Source organism: Brachionichthys hirsutus, unplaced genomic scaffold (genome assembly GCF_040956055.1).
Source record: "Brachionichthys hirsutus isolate HB-005 unplaced genomic scaffold, CSIRO-AGI_Bhir_v1 contig_494, whole genome shotgun sequence".
Lineage (NCBI taxonomy): Eukaryota > Metazoa > Chordata > Actinopteri > Lophiiformes > Brachionichthyidae > Brachionichthys > Brachionichthys hirsutus.
Window position 1 is genome coordinate 10,402 of NW_027180750.1, and position 19,599 is coordinate 30,000.

General features: G+C 47.3%; 1 protein-coding gene and 6 non-coding genes across 7 annotated transcripts; 6 read left to right on the forward strand and 1 right to left on the reverse strand.

Annotated features, from left to right (window-relative positions):
- Positions 1-3,285: 3,285 nt before the first annotated feature.
- On the reverse strand, positions 3,286-14,948 carry LOC137916633 (DENN domain-containing protein 3-like). The gene is made up of 29 exons (XM_068759609.1): positions 14,868-14,948; positions 14,370-14,516; positions 14,062-14,197; positions 13,440-13,555; positions 13,225-13,355; positions 13,012-13,123; positions 12,762-12,881; positions 12,466-12,564; positions 12,255-12,374; positions 12,023-12,129; positions 11,593-11,748; positions 11,384-11,480; positions 10,991-11,094; positions 10,655-10,860; positions 10,424-10,583; positions 10,192-10,348; positions 9,874-10,096; positions 8,759-8,838; positions 8,440-8,619; positions 8,182-8,352; positions 7,635-7,764; positions 7,266-7,373; positions 6,155-6,252; positions 4,487-4,641; positions 4,294-4,360; positions 4,142-4,214; positions 3,946-4,067; positions 3,707-3,844; positions 3,286-3,632 (listed from the first exon to the last, which is right to left on the reverse strand). Exons 1-29 carry the CDS (start codon positions 14,946-14,948, stop codon positions 3,438-3,440), a joined length of 3,789 nt encoding a protein of 1,262 aa, XP_068615710.1. The 3' UTR covers positions 3,286-3,437.
- A 2,284-nt stretch (positions 14,949-17,232) lies between these two features.
- Positions 17,233-17,304, forward strand: trnah-gug (transfer RNA histidin (anticodon GUG)). The gene has a single exon. It is a non-coding gene; the product is annotated as a tRNA-His (tRNA).
- A 93-nt stretch (positions 17,305-17,397) lies between these two features.
- trnah-gug (transfer RNA histidin (anticodon GUG)) lies at positions 17,398-17,469 on the forward strand. Its single transcript has one exon. It is a non-coding gene; the product is annotated as a tRNA-His (tRNA).
- A 258-nt stretch (positions 17,470-17,727) lies between these two features.
- On the forward strand, positions 17,728-17,799 carry trnah-gug (transfer RNA histidin (anticodon GUG)). The gene has a single exon. It is a non-coding gene; the product is annotated as a tRNA-His (tRNA).
- A 93-nt stretch (positions 17,800-17,892) lies between these two features.
- trnah-gug (transfer RNA histidin (anticodon GUG)) lies at positions 17,893-17,964 on the forward strand. The gene has a single exon. It is a non-coding gene; the product is annotated as a tRNA-His (tRNA).
- A 93-nt stretch (positions 17,965-18,057) lies between these two features.
- On the forward strand, positions 18,058-18,129 carry trnah-gug (transfer RNA histidin (anticodon GUG)). Its single transcript has one exon. It is a non-coding gene; the product is annotated as a tRNA-His (tRNA).
- A 93-nt stretch (positions 18,130-18,222) lies between these two features.
- On the forward strand, positions 18,223-18,294 carry trnah-gug (transfer RNA histidin (anticodon GUG)). Its single transcript has one exon. It is a non-coding gene; the product is annotated as a tRNA-His (tRNA).
- Positions 18,295-19,599: the final 1,305 nt, after the last annotated feature.

Sequence of the window (19,599 nt, forward strand, 5' to 3'; positions counted from 1 at the left end):
CCCCCCCCCCCCGCAGACGTCCAGCGGACATGTGGACGAGGACAATAAAAAAGACAAAAAAGACACACATTGTTCATTTTAAACTCGAGTAAAACCAACTAAACTAAACTCGTCCCGAGCTCAATTAAGAGCCTGAGCTGGTCTCTGAAACTACAGTAAATGCCCCCTTGCCCCCCCCTGCCCCCCCTTTCCCCTCCACCTCCTCCTGCACCAGCAACCTGAGATGCTGCGTCTTCCGCTCGTCCAACGGCGGGTAGAAATTACCTACCGCGCCCCCTCCGGTCCCCCCCCCGGCCCCGCCGCGGTGCGCTGACCGAGCACCGAGCTCACCTCGCCGGGTCGTGTCCGCCGAGCAGTCGGAGAGTCGCTCCGGCTTTTGTTGCATCGGTCGTCCGCTCCGCTACTCCTGCGACGGAAAGCCTGGGCTTTAAATACGCCTTTAAAGGAATATCTGTCGGCACAAGAGACGCAGGGCTGGCTTCCGCCTCATTTGCATACAGGGGGAGGAGCTACGGCGCTGGAGGCTGCGCTCTTAAAGGGGAATGTTAAGCGGCTCATTATTTATGCCGCTTTCAAACAGGTCCGCGTTTGTTGTCAAACTATTAAATTAGTTCCGCCACAAGCAGACTTTGATTCGTTTTAATTTAATTAGAGATACTTTAGTCATTTCGTTATTATTACAGTAAGATAAATGGGAATATTCGGGATTTGGTAGCGCTGCATTCAAATCAGGCTTATCAGCCACTTTTTTTATAAAGTTAAATTATATGTAAATATTTTTTAGTTAATTTAAATGGAGTTATACAACATTAGGAGCCTCACATGCCTCCCCTGTATAATGTATGCATCATTAAGCGGTCGTCTTCCTGTATCATTACTGCATCGTGCTTGAATGGTCAGCAGGGATTGAACAGAGGTCATAATAGAGCAGCTATGATGCTGTTTTTTTTTAAATATTTATCATCTATTTATTGACCAATCCCTACAAGTCTGGAACACATAATAAAAAAAGCTTTGAATTTATTAATGAATCAAAAGAAATTATTTCCAAGCAGAAACGACGCAACAAAGCAGTTCAGCAAGCCCTTACGATGGAACACACTGGTCAGCAGGGCCAGTTTATTTACACTTAAATGAGAATAAAACACGCTTTTATCTCACAATAAAGTCATGAGACCGTTTAAGACAAGAGTCTGTTCACACAATTCACAAACTGCACAAAGGTCAATGTGTTTCGTGTGTCTTTTCAATCATAAAATCTTTATACTGAAGCCTTCTGTTGGTTTATGATAAAACAGAAACTCTGAAAACAGCCCAAGACGTTATTAATCTGAGGAAGAACCGAGCGATCAACCAGCGATGAAGAGTTGGGTGAATGCGGGGAGGTTTTCCAGCGACGGAGAAACCTCGCGAGGAGCAACAAACGAGCGTTTCACGACGAGACAAGAAGAACTGATTTAGTTCATTTGGTGGCGACGCAGCATGAATGAAGTTCATTTATAACGCATCATCTCAAACGTTGTTTTCACCCGACGTCTCCTCTATCATCTGTCCTCGAAGCGATGAATTCTGGCCTTTACTGGAATATTTCCTTTTTTTTTTAAAGCTATTATATTTTCCTATTGTTTCTAATCATCTGATTTGTTATTGTCCTGATGTTTCCTGGTTCAAGCATATAAAGCGATGCCCAAATCAAATCTACGATGTCAGCATGTTTCTTTATTATTATTATTTTGTTTTATGGACGGATGCGTTCAATGTCCTGCTGCCACAATCGGACATCACAGTACCAGTTCGTATACAACAATTTGACCCCCCGGAAATGTCTCCCGTTTGCTTAAATCCACGGTGCCTCAGTTTTAAGAAATACATTTCCATTTTGCAAAAATAAAACTTGCAGTACGTATATGACCAGGGTGATATTTGAAGGCCAGTTTCTTCCTAGCCTTTAGCCTCATAGAATGCTAATTTTTTTATGGAAAATTTAAATACCTGACATCTGCACCAGGTTTTAAAGATTTATTTTAATCCTCAAATAATAACAACTGAAGACCCACAGAAGGGAAATGTTTGAAAATTGTAAAGACAAAGACGTCTCGCGGTTTCTTGGTATGTTCATGACACTTGTCGATAGAATGCAGCAGAATAATAAAAGCCTTTCAAAAGGTGGAAGTAGAACAACCTTTGACCTTTTCTTCATCTGTTGAGGAACCGCAAAGATTCAGAAATAGAACCAGAGCAGAGGAAACGCAGCGCTAATGAGCTAACGAGGCTCAGACTGGCCTTGTACTGCGGGACACTGCGTCTCTGTTGGACAGTTACTGCGTCTCTGTTGGACAGTTACTGCTTTCACACGTCTCCGTTTTCCAAGTCAGGTTTAAAGCAGAAAGCACAATCGCTGTTTGTGAGCCCCCCCCCCCTCCCCTTTTTGAAATAAATATAGCTCTCGCTTCCTTGAATGTAAAAGTTCATGGATCAAAGGAAACTCATTAAGAGCTGCAGGAGACACGGAAAACAATTGATCTGCCGCTGCAGCCGAGCGCACGTTAGATAAAAGAAAATCCAGCACAGGTAGGGGAACATAGAATTACGTAAATCCGTGCATTTCTCGGCACAGCTATGACATAAAAACACCTCCATCGGCTCCACAGGAAGGTCAGAGGTCACTCGCAGAGCAGAAACCCTGCAGGGACTCGTGTTGCGTTTGGAACACCTGATCGGGGCGGACCCGGTCTGCTCTCGTTCAGTCCCCATCATCCCGTGAAGAGGAAGCAGGACACGGCGAGCCTCCAAGAGGTCTCATTTCACCCTCACAAATAATATTTACTGATTTTACATCTAGAATACGGAGCATTTGATATTTGAAAACTTGTGTTCAAATTATGCTGCAGCTGAATTTCCCCTCCCATCTTCTGCTGACAGAATGCATCGGTAATAAACGCAAGCCCTGAAACGTCAGTCTTCCTTCACATAATAAAAATAACATTTAAAAGGTAGGAACGATTCGACTCGAATCATTTTGAGTTTATTTGTTAAAGCTGCTGCCTGGAAATAAACTTTAACAAACGTAGAAGCAATGAGGTATAAAGTGTTTGATGTAGAAATACGACACCATGAGATCAGTTCTAGTCGTTTCTATTGAAAGTAATATTGTTACGCTGTTGAGCTAGGCTCCTCCCACAGAGGATCCTCCAATCACAGGACTCCTGAGGAACAGTGATGAGGCTCGGTGTCGCGATGCCTTATGCCCCCCCCCCCCCACCCCCCCACGTAATACTAGTGTGATTAAACAGGGTAGAGTAGAACACTAAATAGTGACAATACTTTAACGTGTATAAACATTCAGTGAAGAACTTCTTCTTCATTTGTCCTTCAGGAACAGGAAATATTCCACTTCCCAGAAGACAGAACGAGCCGCTCGTCGCGTTGACGTCACTCTACTCCACCTTCCAGATAGCGATTTTCCCGTCCTGCTTCCCGGCGCCGCTCAGGACGTACCGGTCCTCGGCGGAGCAGAGCGCCGTCACCTCGTCGGCGTGTCCCTGAAGCTCCTTCAGGACCCGGTAGCGTTCGGCGTCCAGGATGTGGATCTTCCCTTTGGCGGCGCTGCGGCCGACGCCGCCGACCCACACCTGGGGACAGATGGGAGGCGCTCTGTGAGGCGTTCGGGGGCGTGTCTGACGTTTTCGTCCGAACGCACGCTCACCTGGTTTTTAACCCGGATCATGCAGGAACAGCCGCTGCAGTCCGGCAGCGCCACGCGGTGACGCGGTTCGCTCGAGTCCTTCGTGTGCCAAACGCACACTTCTCCCGAGTCGACACAAACGCTCCACAACTCCTCCCGCTGTCAAACACAAGCCCGCGGTGAGGAGAACCAGAACTCCCGCCCGGAGCACGCCAGAGAGAGAGAGAGCGAGAGAGAGAGAGTCGGGTCGTGGGCGGTACCTCAGGTAAGAGCAGCAGCGCGCTGAACGCAGCCGCCGATCCTCGCCGCTGCTGCTCCGGCGGGCTCAGCCGGTGCTTCACCGTCCCGTTCCTCCACACTCCCACGATGCCGTCCCTGGAGCCTGGAGAGGAAGAGCGACGACATCTTCGTCATCATCATCAGCTCCCGGGCGAGAGGCGTCGGCGCGAAACTCACAGCACCACAGCGTTCCATCGCAGCCGGAAACCGACTGCAGGCGGTCGCAGGAGAGGCGGAAGTGCCTCTTCACCTGGAGGATGGACAGGAAGTACAAGCCCGGTGGATGGGAAATGGACAGAATCAGTGGGAGGAAGGGAACTGAAACTGACCTGGAGTGTTGGGACGTCCCACACCAGGACGCTTCCCTCGGCACTGCAGGAGTACGCCACCTTCTGGCTGAAGAGTAGAATACACTTTAACTCCGGTCAACAAAAATAAGATGACAATATGAGGACGGCTGCATTTTGATCGGTTGGACACGGTTGACGTGCGTGTGTGTGTGTGTGTGTGTGCGTGCGTTACCCATGTTTGTCCGTGTCAGCAGCCAGCCCGGTGACCTCGGCCCTGTGTTCGGTCAGCTGTCGGTTACACACCATGGCCAGCATGCTTATGATGTAGATAACGGAGTCCTCGGAGCCCATCCAGACCTGGTCCTTATCAACTCCCAGCATGCAGTTCTGCAGACAGAGACAGGAAGACTCCGCGAGTTACGCAGCTCCAACTTGGTTTATAAAATATGAGAAGAATCTAAGTTTGAAAACATTAAAGATAACTTTTTTGGATGAATTTTGAGGGAAGGAAACTAATGACCTGCACGCTTCCGTCAACTTCTGGAAATGTAAGATCAGGACTTTAGTTTGTTTTACAAGAGTGGATGTGGCCCCCTGGTTGACAAAGAGGGTACTGCAGGTAGAGGTCATTTAATCTAATATTAAATATTCAAAAGTAATCTGAACTAACAGAACATCAACATAGAATTGCAATGAAATTATTTTTATTAATGTTGACTTAGTATTTTGAATACTCTCAAAGGTTTTTTCCAGTTCCTGAAATAAAAAAATAGATATCGGGAATACTTCAACATCGTCTTCTGAACGTCTGCTTCAGCGTCAACGTGGCCGATATATCAAATCTAATGTGTAATTATTTGCTCGGGGCTTCATACGTCTGGATTTCTCCATGCAGATAAATAAAAAGCAGATCTAAAACAAGTCTTTACCATATAATCAATAGACATAATTAATTATGAATGCTAGCTTCTAAATTTAGAGGATTTGCTGCTTGTTTGACTTAAGGATGATAAATCGATTCTTTTTGCACTGCTGCGCAGACAAAAAACAAACAAACATTTGAGGAAGTTATTTTGAGCTTTGGGGAAATTTTATTTTTCTGTAGGGGTGCAGCAAGAACACAATGCAACTTAGGAAAACACGCACACGTCCCTGTTATTGATATTTTTATTAATGACGTTATTTGACTGAAACAATTCTTAGTCGATTGATTAATAGTGGCAATACTCATTAGTTGCTGCTCTCCTTCCTTATAGTAGGCCAAAGCTAATCGAAGGAAGAATAATGATCAAAGAATAAATAATTTGGTCAAATCAGAAAATTAGCTGAATTGTGGGGGGAATTTGTTGTGCAGTACCAAATCTCTCCACCAGGTGTTAACATTGTCCAGAACATCAACTCGCATCAACCTGGCTTTACAGTCAGACTTTAAGGGCCGGTGGACACGGGCTGTGAGCCAGATTGGGAACAACGTTAGGGTTCATCCGAGACTGCCCTCCTCTCCGAGACCCCCCGACCCCCCCGAGGGAGGCGTCAGGCTCACCGGCTGCCAACGTTCCTCTTTTTCCACCGGCTCGTTTCTAACCCTGACCGTCTGCTGCTCAGGCCTGGAAAGGGAGTTTCCCTCCATGGCGGAGCTTCTCAAAACTATTTCACAAGGAAACCTCCCTGCTGCATCTGTTATGAGATTATTGGAGGCGGTTATCCTGCAATAAATCCAAAGCGACAAGCTAAATCATGACGTCCTTGGGCAGGTGATGATTCCTCAGAGAAGGATTTTGTTATTTTGTTTTTAATGATTGATGAATCTTCATGTCTTTGTGCTCTGTGATTTGGGCTTTGCTTGAACTGTTGTGTTTGTGTGTGTGTTTGTGTGTGCGTTTGTGTGCGTTCGCTCTACCACTCTCGCGTTTCCAACATGGCAGGTGTTTGTGAGGCACCAGCTGGAGGCATCAAACACCATCACCTTGCCTCCACCCACAGACACCCACAGCTGGCCTGAAACACACACAGGCACACGATGCACGTCGGTTACTTCTCAATACGGTCGCACAAACGGAGCTGCAAGTTTGTTCTCTACGATGGGGCCGAGAAATCAACCAGCAGTGCGATCGAAGGTGGGTTGGAGAAAACTAACTTCCTGTATTTTTGAAAGGAGGGAGAGGGAGAGAGAAAAGAGAGGGATAAGGGCGAGGAAAGGCGGAAGGTGTGGTTGGGGGGGTGAACAGGCCATATGCCAGGAATTAAATTCCGTGACCTATATTCACAGCAGAGCGGGGGCGAGGCGGCCAGCGAGGAGCTGAATGGTCCGATCTGTTCTTTTCGCCAGCAGAAATCCCAACGAGCTCCCGGCTACAGAGGAACCCAACGATGTGGGCGTCGCTGGGACGCGAGCGTCCCCCAGTGTGCGTGAGCGCCGGCGTCAGCCCGCCACCAGCCGGGCGCCTAAGCGCCCCCAGATGGCGGGTCCACCGAAGGCCGTGGCTTCATAGCTCTTTCTAAGCTGCTCACGGTCCGTCCAGTTTCAGCTCGACCGGAGGCTTGAAAGCGTTTGTTCAGAAGACGCTGAATCATTTGGGGGTTTTATGATACGGGACAGAGCGTGATCTAAGACTTTACTACACTACAAGCTCACATAAACCTTCTGACGCGTTGCAGTCTGCTCAGTTTTCTCCCAGCTGCAGACGACAAATCAAAGCCCGAGAGTCTGTCTGGCTTCGCTGATTCTTCCCTAATTAGTTCTGTCAAAGAGTTTGTTTACGCGCCGTCGGCTGGTTTTCACTGATGACACAGTATTATAATCTAGGTTTGAGAAGCAGCTTTTAAAATGGCTACCCTCTGAAGCAGGCTGGGGGAGGAAGCGTTGTCGTGGCGCATTACAGGCATCTTTGTGAGTCCGACTAGTTAATGTTGGAGTAGAGAGGTAATGAAAAAGAAGCAGGCTGTGGATCCCGAATGTGAAACCCGACACCGGTCATTGCTGCTTTGAACAGTGAGGAGTGTGTTTGGACCTGGGGTGTAGAGCAGCACATCCACAGACTGAGGAGCGGCGAGCTCCAGCGACGGGTTGATTTTGTGCTTCAGCGTCTCTGCGGTTGTCTTGGGAACCATCATCGGCACTAGAGACACACAAACCGGCGTGTAGCGTTGTAACAAAGGACAATAAAAACTCCGATGAGGCAGCACGAGTTCAGGAAAACAAAGTTGAGACCTGGCCGTTAACTTGTTTTAGTCTCCAACAAAGAATCCATTTAACATCACAAAGGCAAAAATCTTCCACAATGCCTCCACGGTGACAATGTGGGCGGCTCTACGAGCACGCCAGGCTCTGAAAGCAACGCGAACAAGACCAACAAACACTCTTCATCATCTTCCTCTACCTTCCAGCCTGATGCGATCAAAGTGAGCCAGCTTGGACGCAGCGTAGATGGCCTTACTGCTCTGGAGGCTGCCCACCACCGCGTCCATCAGCAAGGCATTGGTCAGAGCCTGCTGCATGTACTGGGGGTCCTGGGGAGCAGAAAGGAGCAGAAAATGGCTGACGTTGGCTGTGAAAGCCGCAGCAGCAGAAAGACCAGCGTCGGACGGGCTGGACGTGCAACCATTACAGATACGAGAGAGAGGGAGGAGGAACTGATGTCACAGTGGCATCGTCTGCTTTCACACAGGAAACGGACCTTCAGCCACACCCACAAAGGTCACTGAGGTTCAAACGTGTGGAATGGAAGCACACAGTCACTCACACAGCTAACACCGAGGACAGGACGTAGGAACGAGCAGGAAGGCCACAACTTCAAAGTACTTCACGCATTTACAAATACACAGCGCGCATACTGCTAAAATGATCTCGCTACCACGGTAACCAATCTCAGCAGGTCCAGGGTCCACACTGGGACTGTCACGCACACCCTGCAGACAGGCCTTCACCTTGTGTTGGTCGGCCATGACGCGGCCAGCCCACATCTCTTTGACCATCAGGTTCCACAGTTCAGTCTCCGTTTTCAGATTGGCCTCAAACGCCTCCTTCCGGCCCTGGACACGCAGCTTCAAGCTGGGGATCCGCAGGAGCAAGAAAGGAGCCGAGGACACCTTCACCTCCTGCAGACAAAGAAAGGATGTGGGTCACTACTCGGGGAAATAGAATACTTTTCCTCACTTTAGGAATTTCACGAGGTTCCGTCTCGCCTCCAAGTCCCGGTACTGCGCCGCCTCCACGTATCCCGGTCGGCCATCCGTGAGCAGGAAGAGCCGCCGCTGAGTCATGGCGATCTTCCCCACACCGCGACTCGTCTTGACAGAAGAGGACAGCTTGAAGACGCACTCGCTGGGCTCGATGTGTTCCAGGACGGCGGCGGGCAAACACACCTTGGAAAGCGCATCGGAAGGAAGTCAGCCGGAAATCGTGAACACAGCTTTGAGAAATTTGTTCTACACCGACGACAGCCAAACTCCTCCCGAGGTCATCGGCGGTTTAACGATTTGGACCTCGGAGGAGCAAACGCACCTCCTGCGCCTCGGCCTCCGTCTCCTTCCAGATGGTGTAGAAGACTCGGAACAGCTCCGGGCCGACCTGCTTCTGCTGGCCTGACACGAACACAGAAGTTCAAAATGGAGGCTGACTTGTGAAACAAACTACATCCGGACTGCGCACCAACATCTGCTTGTAATGTGCCAGAGTGCATTATGGATGGGGGGGGGGCTGTTTACATTGTATTAAAACAATGACACACACTGTACAGTCCTGCTCCGTACACGTCATAAAGACAGAAGCCTTTCTGTTTCAGACCCCAGAAGAAACTGCTATTCTTATTCATATTTATCACATATTAAATTAATTAAACTCGTCTAAAAGTAGCATCGACTTCATCATTGAAAATAAATAGACACATTGTCCAATGTCTCTATTTTTGCATAAAACTAGCAGTGACTGGCGTCAAGTTAGAAACAAAAACTCTGTTTTTATTGAAAGAGAAGAAAATCGGACAAAAATGATTTCTGAAGTTCTGATTGGCTGAAACCAGGCGCCTGACATGCTGAATTGTGTTTCACCAGTGAAGGTCATTTCACCCCAGAGGCCGTCGTTAAAAGCTTTGTTCCAATAACAAAGCATGTCCGGTGAGATAAGCTCCAACTCTAACCTTTCTCCCTGGAAAAATTGTTGGAAAACCGCCTGCTTTAAAAAAAAAAAGAAAAAAAAAAAGAACTCCTTCTGTCCCGACTCCCTCGGCTCTAATCTCAAATCACGAACAAATAACTTGATCCTCTGCCCCCGACTCCAACGTCTTCTTGCATTCCTGTTTACGCTGAGATCACAGCAATGTTCCAGGCGGTGAAAGCGTTGACGCCGGCTCATCGGCGCGCCGCTCAATTCTGCTCGGAGCGAGAACGTAACCGAGAACGACGCCGGAGCCCCGGCTACACCTTTAACGCCAAACATGCACGACACATTCTCTCCTTCAAGAGCGCGCGAGGCAATGATTAACAATGTTCCTGCAGAAAGAGGGGAGGCGGGGGCGTTGAGCAGGATGCGTGGTCGTGTGTGTGAATGCTGCGCTAAATGAACGGCTCCTTGCAGGACATCGACCTTAGAAGACATTTGCAGCAGACGATTCTTTTTACCTACGGTCAGAGCATCAAACAGCCGATGTATCGTCCCTTGGTCTTTCACGATGCCCGACTCCTGGATGCACTTAACGAACTCCTCCGGCTGCATGTATTTCTTCGGCAGCTGGAAGCGCTTCACCGCGGCTTCCTCGTGCTCCTGGGTGTGGTGCGCTCGTTCCCGCTCCTGGTCCCTTTTGACCCGACTGATGAGACGTTTGATTTCCGGTCGCCTGTCCGCCTGTGGAGGCACGTTGTCCGTCACCACACAGCTGATCGATCGATAGACGCCATCCGAGGTCCCGGTTGAGCTGCCGATTGCAGATTACCACCGACCTGTAATCGTTCCGCCTCTGGCAAAGAGTCAACCAACGACTTCACCATCTGAGAAGGGAAGATGTCCGAGTCGGTCTTATAAAGACTCTGGAAGTCCTCCAGCGCATCCAGACGCCTGTTGGACACCGTGTTCACCAAACCACGCAGGTAGTGGTACCTGCAGTGGGCGTGTAAACAGATGAGACCAGTTTTCTTTTACCGGTACACATTCTGCATCGGTTTCAGCCGGTACCTGGCCAGCACGGCAGACTCCTGAGGTGGTGTAGCATTTATAGCCTTTGCCAGAGAAGCGACCATGTCAGAGTAATAGTTCTGGACATAATGGTAGGCCAACGGCGGAGGGAAGTCCGGGAGCCGGAACACCTTTACCGCCTTCTGTGGAAAGTTCAACCCTGGAAGACGATAAAGGAAGTTAGATATCCCTCCGCCCCTGACGGGAACTACTTCCTCCGCCGGTGCTGACCGGTATCAGGCGTTATCTTCCTGAGAGAGGCCGGTCTGCTGGGGCTGATGGCCGCCACGCCGTCGCTGGTTGAGTGGTCCAGGTTGGGCAGGCTGGCTCCCAGCTTCTTGCTCAGTCTGTCGTTGGGACTGGCATAGCTTCGGTAGCCGCTCTTTGAAAGGTCAGACATGAGAGGCCGTCGAGGAGACGCCGTCATGGCGCGGTTCCTGAAGAAACACGAGGAGGAAGCGGCGGTTGAGGCATCCGGTACGGTAGTTTCATTTCCATCTTTGATGACTAGACACCCGTTTGTTAGTGTTGCTAGGTTACAGTCACTCCTCACTTATCACGCCCTACCTGTGCACGTGGCCACGCGTGTTCTGCTCCATGCGGCTGAAGGTGTCCCATTTCCGATTTAGCCTGTCACGCAGGAACGAGTGGAAGATATGAGTGTCTAAGACCTGCATACAACAAAAGAAAGCAAATAAAGGCCTTGTTAGATTATCAGAGTTGTGTGTTTGGCTTAATGTTTAGAGTTCTGGGGAAAAGTATTGACCTCTGGTGACTAACTGAACAACCCTGGACTACGCTTGAGAGGAATTTAGGTTCACTCTCGTTTTCTACTGAGGATCTGTGGCATTCGAGAGTCTGAGAGAAAGCGAGTTGAGATCAAACTCATTTTCATTTGAGAAATAAAATCAGGGGAGGGTTCAATGTTTCTTCACAGCACTGTAAAGTGAGTAAGGGTACCTTTTTGTAAAAAGACTGGTCAGCTGGCTCCCTGGTCCTCAGGAACTCCTCACTGTTAAAAACTCTGTGTTCAGGATTTAAGAAGTCCTGGACGTCTCTGACGAAGGACCGGTTTGGTAAAAGAAACAGAGTGTAAAGCAAAAAGCTTTCTCCTGAGTCGAGTCAGTTTAATTCCATGAATACAACCAACAAAATAGTTTACTCGCTACCTGAAGATGTTGACCACTAATTCCAGGGTGATGTTTTGTATCTGGGCGTTGAGACGTGCCTGCCAGTCTCTGCGTTGGGATCGCAGGGCGTTAGCATCGGTACAGGCTCCGAGGCGACACAGCTCCAAGTCATAGTGGAGCTGGAGACACTCTGCCCTGGACGCCGGGACATCGGGACACCAAGGATGTCACCGAGGATGCAGGACTTTGAATTCAATTACTTTTGTCTTGAATTTATGTGGACAGATTTAATATTTGAATAAAAAATTCTAAAGCTAGCATGAATTCAGGTCCTTAGCTCCAGAACAGAGGACAAGATTAACAGCCAGGAAACGAGGACGGTACATGACTGTTGCTGTTGCTTTGTTCACAAGAAAAACAAACAAACAAACAACAGAATAAAAGGACGAAGCAGAATTCAGAGCGTTACCTGGACGTAAAGCTCTCTGCTGCAGACAGAGGGATCGCCGGTAGGTCAGACCACGACGACTGAACGACGTCATCGTCGATGTTCACCAGGATCAGCTCCTCCGTCTCCTAGACACAGAAGTGAAAATACAAAAGCGCTGAGAAGGTCCCGATTTGAAAAAAATTGCTGAAAACAAGAGAGCCAAGATGCCGATTCCTGTTCCCGAGGAGAAGACGTGGAAAGTTTCACTCACTGCAGCAACCTCTTCAAAGTGGCCGATGTGACAGCCCATCAGGAATGCAGTGGGAGCCATGAGGAAGTCCAGCATTCCTCTGGACAGGACGGGAACGTAGGGCTGCTGCCAGGACAGAGGCTGGAAGGAGATGAAAGCGTAGCGAGGAGAACGCGACGCACCACTGCATCCGAATAAAAGCGTAACTGCGAGACAAGCCCCTCCCTCTGACCTGCAGGTACAGCAGCAAGCTCTCTGCAACCAGAGTGAGTTTGGCCCAGTCGGCGGAGAACAGCACCAGCCTCTGCTCCTGCAGGAGGCAGGAGAGCACCTGGAGGGAGGAGGGGGGAGCCTCAACTGAAAACAGGAAATGACCTAATCCTCTGTGATTAGCTGTACTTTATGGTGTACTATACGTATATAATACTTCTGACGAGAAGCAGTCTCTTTTTTTATAACCGACTACATCTGATGTGGCTTTATTGTATTATATTTATACGTGATACCGGCGACTGCGCGACGCAGCACCTGCAGGAGCGTCGCGTGGGAGAAGCAGAGGAAGGGTAGATGCAGGTCGAGGTCGACGACGGGCCGGTCCTGATCCGCTCTGGGTGGAAGAACCACTTGAAGGGGCCGCAGGTTGAAGGACTAACAAACACACACACACACACACACATTGACCACAAAGAAATGTTGAGATTGGCCACAAGTGGAGTGCAGAACTCAAATGAGACAAGCAGACAGAGGGAGGGGGGGGGGGGGAGGGGGGGTTCCTGACCACGTGTAGTTGTCCAGGGGGTGGGAGAGGAACCAGGGACAGCTTGGCTGAGAACTCTTTGATCGTCTCCTCGATGTCCGCTTGCCTCGCAGGGCGCAGCTGGACCAGGAGGCTGAGAAGGCGGAGTTAGCGTGGGAGTCATAATGATGAAGGGGTTAACTCTTCATCACGTCACCACAACAAAAACCAGATCATCCGTCATCCTGAGATTACCATGACAAGCAGTCTCTCAGGGCGTTGTAATAGGGGAACTTGGAGATGATGCATACAGCGACGGGCGCATAGAGGCGGGACGTTGAGGAGTTCCCCCTGTGGCCGTTCTGGACCGCACTCTCCCGAGACGACTGGCAGGGACGACAGCCAATGAGAGACGGCGATCTGCACCGTGGTTATTTATGGTTCGTGGTATTTATGTTTTTTTTTTTTACCTGTACAAGCCTGTAGTACTGCACCACAACGCCGTGGGTTCGGTTCCCAAACAAGTCAGTGAAGACCAGGAAGTGATAAGTGTCTTCTTTATGTTCATTGGCTAGCTGGAGGCCACCTAGCCAATGGAAACCAAGATATGATCCTGAGCAGGGTTCAGTTGTATTCGTTTGTAATGTTCCGAGTTTAAATCAACGTCAGAGACATAATAATGAACGGGAAACACAGATTTCCATAAAACATGTCTTCACAAGAGAACCGCGTTAAATATGCTGCAATTATACTTTTCATTTCAGGGATTAGATTTTAATCTGGATTTAACGAGATGAAACAGCGAGGACATTTCAGCACAATGAGGTGATGAAACCCGAGCTTCTGCAGTGTTGTCGACATGTTAGCGTTGTAATTCAGAGTGCATCATTTATCCATGAAGGCTGCTGCTCGGCCAGCATGGCAAACAACGACAAACGACGATACCAAAGCGTTATGCACATCGAGCAAGTGGCACGTCTGGTTACTCAAGATGCAGTCACAACGCACACTGTTGTGTTTACTGAACAAACAGATGTGTGCGACTCCAACACAGGGTGTGCTTTAGCTTGCCACAGAGGACGCACACTATACCAGGGAAACAGAGCTGAGGTAACGCGATGAGGTCCAGATCCTTTGGGACACTGATGTCCTCCGTCACAGAGGACGCATCAGAACGATTGGACGCTTCTCCGTTGGGCGACACCTCCGCAGGACGATCTCGTCTCTTCTGCAAACAAAGCAGCAACAAATGTGGATTCCGTTTTAAATGTGATCAGAGGAATCCAGTTTATCCAAATAGAGTGTCAGAAATAATGGAAAATAAATATCTCTAAAAAAGCTAACATGTATCCACTGCAACTTTATACGTTTCAAGTTTTACATACAAACATTGTGTTTACCTTCTTGATGAAGCTCCTCCTCCTCTGGACACGGCTGAAAGCCGGACCAACAGAGTTGGTCTCCTTGGAAACGAAGGGCGGGGCATGGACCTGCAGGATCTCGGCTTCCAGCGGGGGTAGATCCGTTAACTCGCTCTGCTGATACAGCTATGAGTCGGGATATATTTTTAGACATCAGCATCCAACAAACTAAATCAATCACACTTTACTAATAAATTACTATCAAGTTATTTTGGATTAAATGAAAGCAATCAACAATCAATTGCCTATTTAAAACAAAATTATTGCATCTACTATCAAGAAGCCTTTGTTCTTCAAACTGTACCACAATGGCATTAAAGTACTAACTTTAATATAGAAGAGCAGACGTACTGAGGAGTGTTCTAATGTTATGGATTACTCAGGTATGAAATAATACAGAAGATACTTTGGTGGAGTTGATGTCAACAATGACTATATATATATATATATACACAGTATATGCATATATTTGTATACCTGGTAGGCACATCGAAGCTTATCACCGGAGGCGCCGATCACAACGCACGCCTCCAGCAGTCCGGACGGGAGCGCCGCCATCCCACAGACTGCCAGAAACACACACACGGACGGATCCTTGTTATTTTCGTTCTCCAGATGATTCATGGCGACGGTTCAACGAGTTCATATTTCCACCATGACTCAACGAGTACCAAAGCAAACGGCAATCAGTTCTGAACAAGACCTGACCAAACGATGAAAGTGGAGCTGCAGCAACACAAGATCACTGAGGACTAGCAGAGAATCAAGTGTTAATGCATTAGCCAACACGTAAACACCCCCCCCCCCCCATGTATGGACACTCACAGCAGATGTTAGGCTGTAAACTGGATTAGTCACCAGAAGGTAGGAAAACAAGTTACTGGAACTGGATCAACATCTGGTTTGCGTCAGCTGCAGCTGCAGGGACCTGCATTGTTCTGTTCAACCCTCGTGTCTCCATTTAATCTCCTTCATCCCGTATTATTTATCTCCTCTTTTTTTCTTTTCAACTTTGCAACACACTTATTTTTTTTCCTTCACTCAGTCCTCAGGCCATTCCAGGCAATGAATAAGCACCGTGCTGTGCCACGGAAACACACACACACACACACACACACACACACACACACACACACACACACACGTTTAGGTAATTTATTCCCTGACATACCGCCAGCTTTGGAAACACACATGCTGGAGTTTTTGTTTGCATTTCTCATAGAGCCCATCGATGGAACAGCCGTTTTACAACCACCTGAACAGGACAGCTGACAGGTTTGAGTGTGTGTTTGCAAAAACACAGTCAAACACGTATTTTAGAAGCAGCATGGGATCGGAGGAAAACAAAGAACATATCGGACTACGCTTCCGTATAAGACCAGTGCTTGCGTATCATTTCGTTATTCTGCATAGATTGCAGACATTTTGAAGGCACGTTCCATGAATTCTTTCGGAATGTCACAAACAGGTTTGTCGACATGCATTTGTGACACAAACCAGGTTTGTCACGAGGTTGCTAAAGCACGTATTATGTAACCTTGACAACACGTTTGGAAATGGTTGCACACGCTTAAAAGTTATAAACATTGCCATGACAAAGCGTTTGTATATTGGCACCATCCCATGTTCAATAAAAGGGTCAATGACTTTGATTATTCTTTTTTTTTTTTAAATGTCTGCTGTGTATAAATCAGGCTTTAGTTTCTTTTGGTTCAAACACATTAGCAATGCGAGAATTTTGTCTTCTATTAAGAAATATTATTCATGTTTGTTTTCATTAGAAATGGACATAAAAAGAGGGTGAATTCTGCCAACATTTACGCGCTTTTATCTAAAAATAACGAGCTAATAATTCACGGGAAAATAAAGAAAAGCATGTAGTAAGAAAATAATGTCCTATTACTATTATTTTGCACAACTTTTTACTATCAAGTTAAATTACTTCCTGACATTATTATTTATTTATTTTTGGAGGGCGAGTGGAAAAGAAACGTCACTAAAAATGAATGAGACTAATCACCAAATCACATAACTGTTTTAATTAATTTAAAATACGCCACCATGTATGAAAACGTCAGTAAACTCGGCTAGCGGTGACCAACGCTAACCTTACGGTGGACCGCTTGTCGACATTACGGTAACGGGAGGTAGCGGGCATGAAACTCACTTGAGGATACCGGTCGGACTTGACTCACCGAAACTAAAAAAAAAAGTGAAACCGACCTGGTTAGTCCATTATTTCCTCCAGAACACGGTAATACTCCGCAGGGACGTTAGCTAGCTCCGGCTCGCTGTCATGAAGCTAAGTGTGAGCGACGGAGAAACTCCTGCCTCGCGCGCCCGCCCGGACATTTGCTGTGATTGAACACTTTCTCGCGCGCGCGCTGTGGTTTGCCGCTGCCCTGTCAAACGGACTTCCTGCGCTGATTTTCAAATTAAAAGCTTCGTCGTTTGCAGTTCGGTGGATGGTTGCTGATGAGAGTCATTGAATAGCCATGACGCCATCTACCGTGCGATTGATGCAGTGCAGTATATAAAACAGTATTCCTCAGCGGTTGTTTGGACTCTGTTGTGTTTGGGACATCAACCAACGCAAAGTCAACACAAACTGAAATGTTTCATTTCATCAACATTAAATTCCATCACCTATTTTTTTATTTACTTTCCTTTACTCATGTTCTTCTTTTGCAACCGGACCGAGAGTGCAATGACCCTGCTTCAACATCACGGATTTGAAAATAAAGGAGACTTTGTTGAATTTCTGTTTTTGTATTGATGGATTTTCCCAGAGCCAATGAAGAGTTGATCTCCTTTTGCGCTGCATCTGCATCGCAGGTAGCCAGCCGTGATCGTGTAGTGGTTAGTACTCTGCGTTGTGGTCGCAGCAACCCCGGTTCGAATCCGGGTCACGGCAGTTTTTAATAAAAGTACATCATTGAGAATACTTTATGTTCGTGTTTTGTTATTTCTCACTCCCAAATCGTTCAGTTTTAGTTCCCGTACAGCAGCCGTGATCGTATAGTGGTTAGTACTCTGCGTTGTGGTCGCAGCAACCCCGGTTCGAATCCGGGTCACGGCAGTTTTTAATAAAAGTACATCATTGAGAATACTTTATGTTCGTGTTTTGTTATTTCTCACTCCCAAATCGTTCAGTTTTAGTTCTCGTACAGCAGCCGTGATCGTATAGTGGTTAGTACTCTGCGTTGTGGTCGCAGCAACCCCGGTTCGAATCCGAGTCACGGCAGTTTTTAATAAAAGTACATCATTGAGAATACTTTATGTTCGTGTTTTGTTATTTCTCACTCCCAAATCGTTCAGTTTTAGTTCCCGTACAGCAGCCGTGATCGTATAGTGGTTAGTACTCTGCGTTGTGGTCGCAGCAACCCCGGTTCGAATCCGGGTCACGGCAGTTTTTAATAAAATTACTGCGTTGGAATTACTGTATGTTCGTGTTTTGTTATTTCTCACTCCCAAATCGTTCAGTTTTAGTTCCCGTACAGCAGCCGTGATCGTATAGTGGTTAGTACTCTGCGTTGTGGTCGCAGCAACCCCGGTTCGAATCCGGGTCACGGCAGTTTTTAATAAAATTACTGCGTTGGAATTACTGTATGTTCGTGTTTTGTTATTTCTCACTCCCAAATCGTTCAGTTTTAGTTCCCGTACAGCGGCCGTGATCGTATAGTGGTTAGTACCCTGCGTTGTGGTCGCAGCAACCCCGGTTCGAATCCGGGTCACGGCAGTTTTTAATAAAAGTACATCATTGAGAATGCTTTATGTTCGTGTTTTGTTATTTCTCACTCCCAAATCGTTCAGTTTTAGTTCCCGTACAGCAGCCGTGATCGTATAGTGGTTAGTACTCTGCGTTGTGGTCGCAGCAACCCCGGTTCGAATCCGGGTCACGGCAGTTTTTAATAAAAGTACATCATTGAGAATACACTGCACTGTTCTGGAAAAAGAAATGGCCAGATGAGGCATCGTCCGACCTCCACTATAATTGGGCCTTGACCTTGTTGGCTCCGACCTTGATGGCAGATCTATAGTCGGAAGAATGGGCCAGTAAAACGTCAATACGAAGTTTTCGAGTGATCACCTTTCATCTTTCATTTTGATCAGTCAAACCCCCTGTCAAGTTTTAGGATCAATGTGATCATCATTTAATCACATGACCACTAGATGCCGCTTTTGCACCGCTGCGCAGAGGAGGAGCGCGTCGCCTCCTAAACTTAGTCCCTGCTGCGTTTAGGTCATTCCCTTCATCACAGACACGAATGGACATTCGTTCGTAGTTTAATATGTAACAGTAAATACCGGTAATAATAAACATAATGTGTTCTTTATGTAAAAAATAAATCTGAAAAGTCTCTCTCTTAAATAAATGAAATAATAATTGTTTCTGAAACACAGTGGTAGAAGTATAAAGTAGGGACTACTCAACTTCGAGTCACAGAAATTGTGCTTAAATACAATACTTGCGTAAACACGGCTATTTAATTACTACTTAGTTACTTTCTCTCATTCCCTTTAGTGAACTACAGGGATTTAAAAAGGCTGCACTGTGTTTATTCACGTATTTACTGGGTGTATTGTTCCTTGTTGACTTTATATCTTTATTAAATATGTGTATAATAGTCTATAGTCTATTATAGTAATTTTAGTACTGCAGTATAAAAGTGTAATAACATGTAAAGTATTTACACATCCAGTCATTCATTCATGGGCTGCTGTTTGCTGAGCCCGGGGCGACGCTTTCCTTAAAGGGAGTACCGCTCTCTCTCTCTCTCTCTCTCTCTTGTCTGTGTCTGTGTCTCTCCCTCTCGACAGCAGCCATATTGGAATGCTGGATGTGGACAGGGGAAGCAGGAACAGGCGACGCGAAAGGGAGAGGGGGGGGGGGGGGGAGACAAGCAGAAAAAAAAACCCCCAGTAAGGACAACTACTCCCGGCTCTACAACTCAAATAACGGATTATTTACCGACTCTTTACGGCTTCTCCCACCGGTAAAATCAACAGAGAGCTACCGGACGTCCCCCGGCGCGAGCCTCCGTGAGTTATGTTGCGTTTACGGGATTATTTCAGGAGCTAAAAGAAAAAAGAAGTTTGGGATGCGGTTGTTTCCACGTTCGTCGTGGCTGTCGTTAGCCGTTTCCTCCGCTCGCATTTGAAGCTTGCTAATGTTACTGAAGTGGGGGTGATTTACGGCATCTTAGCG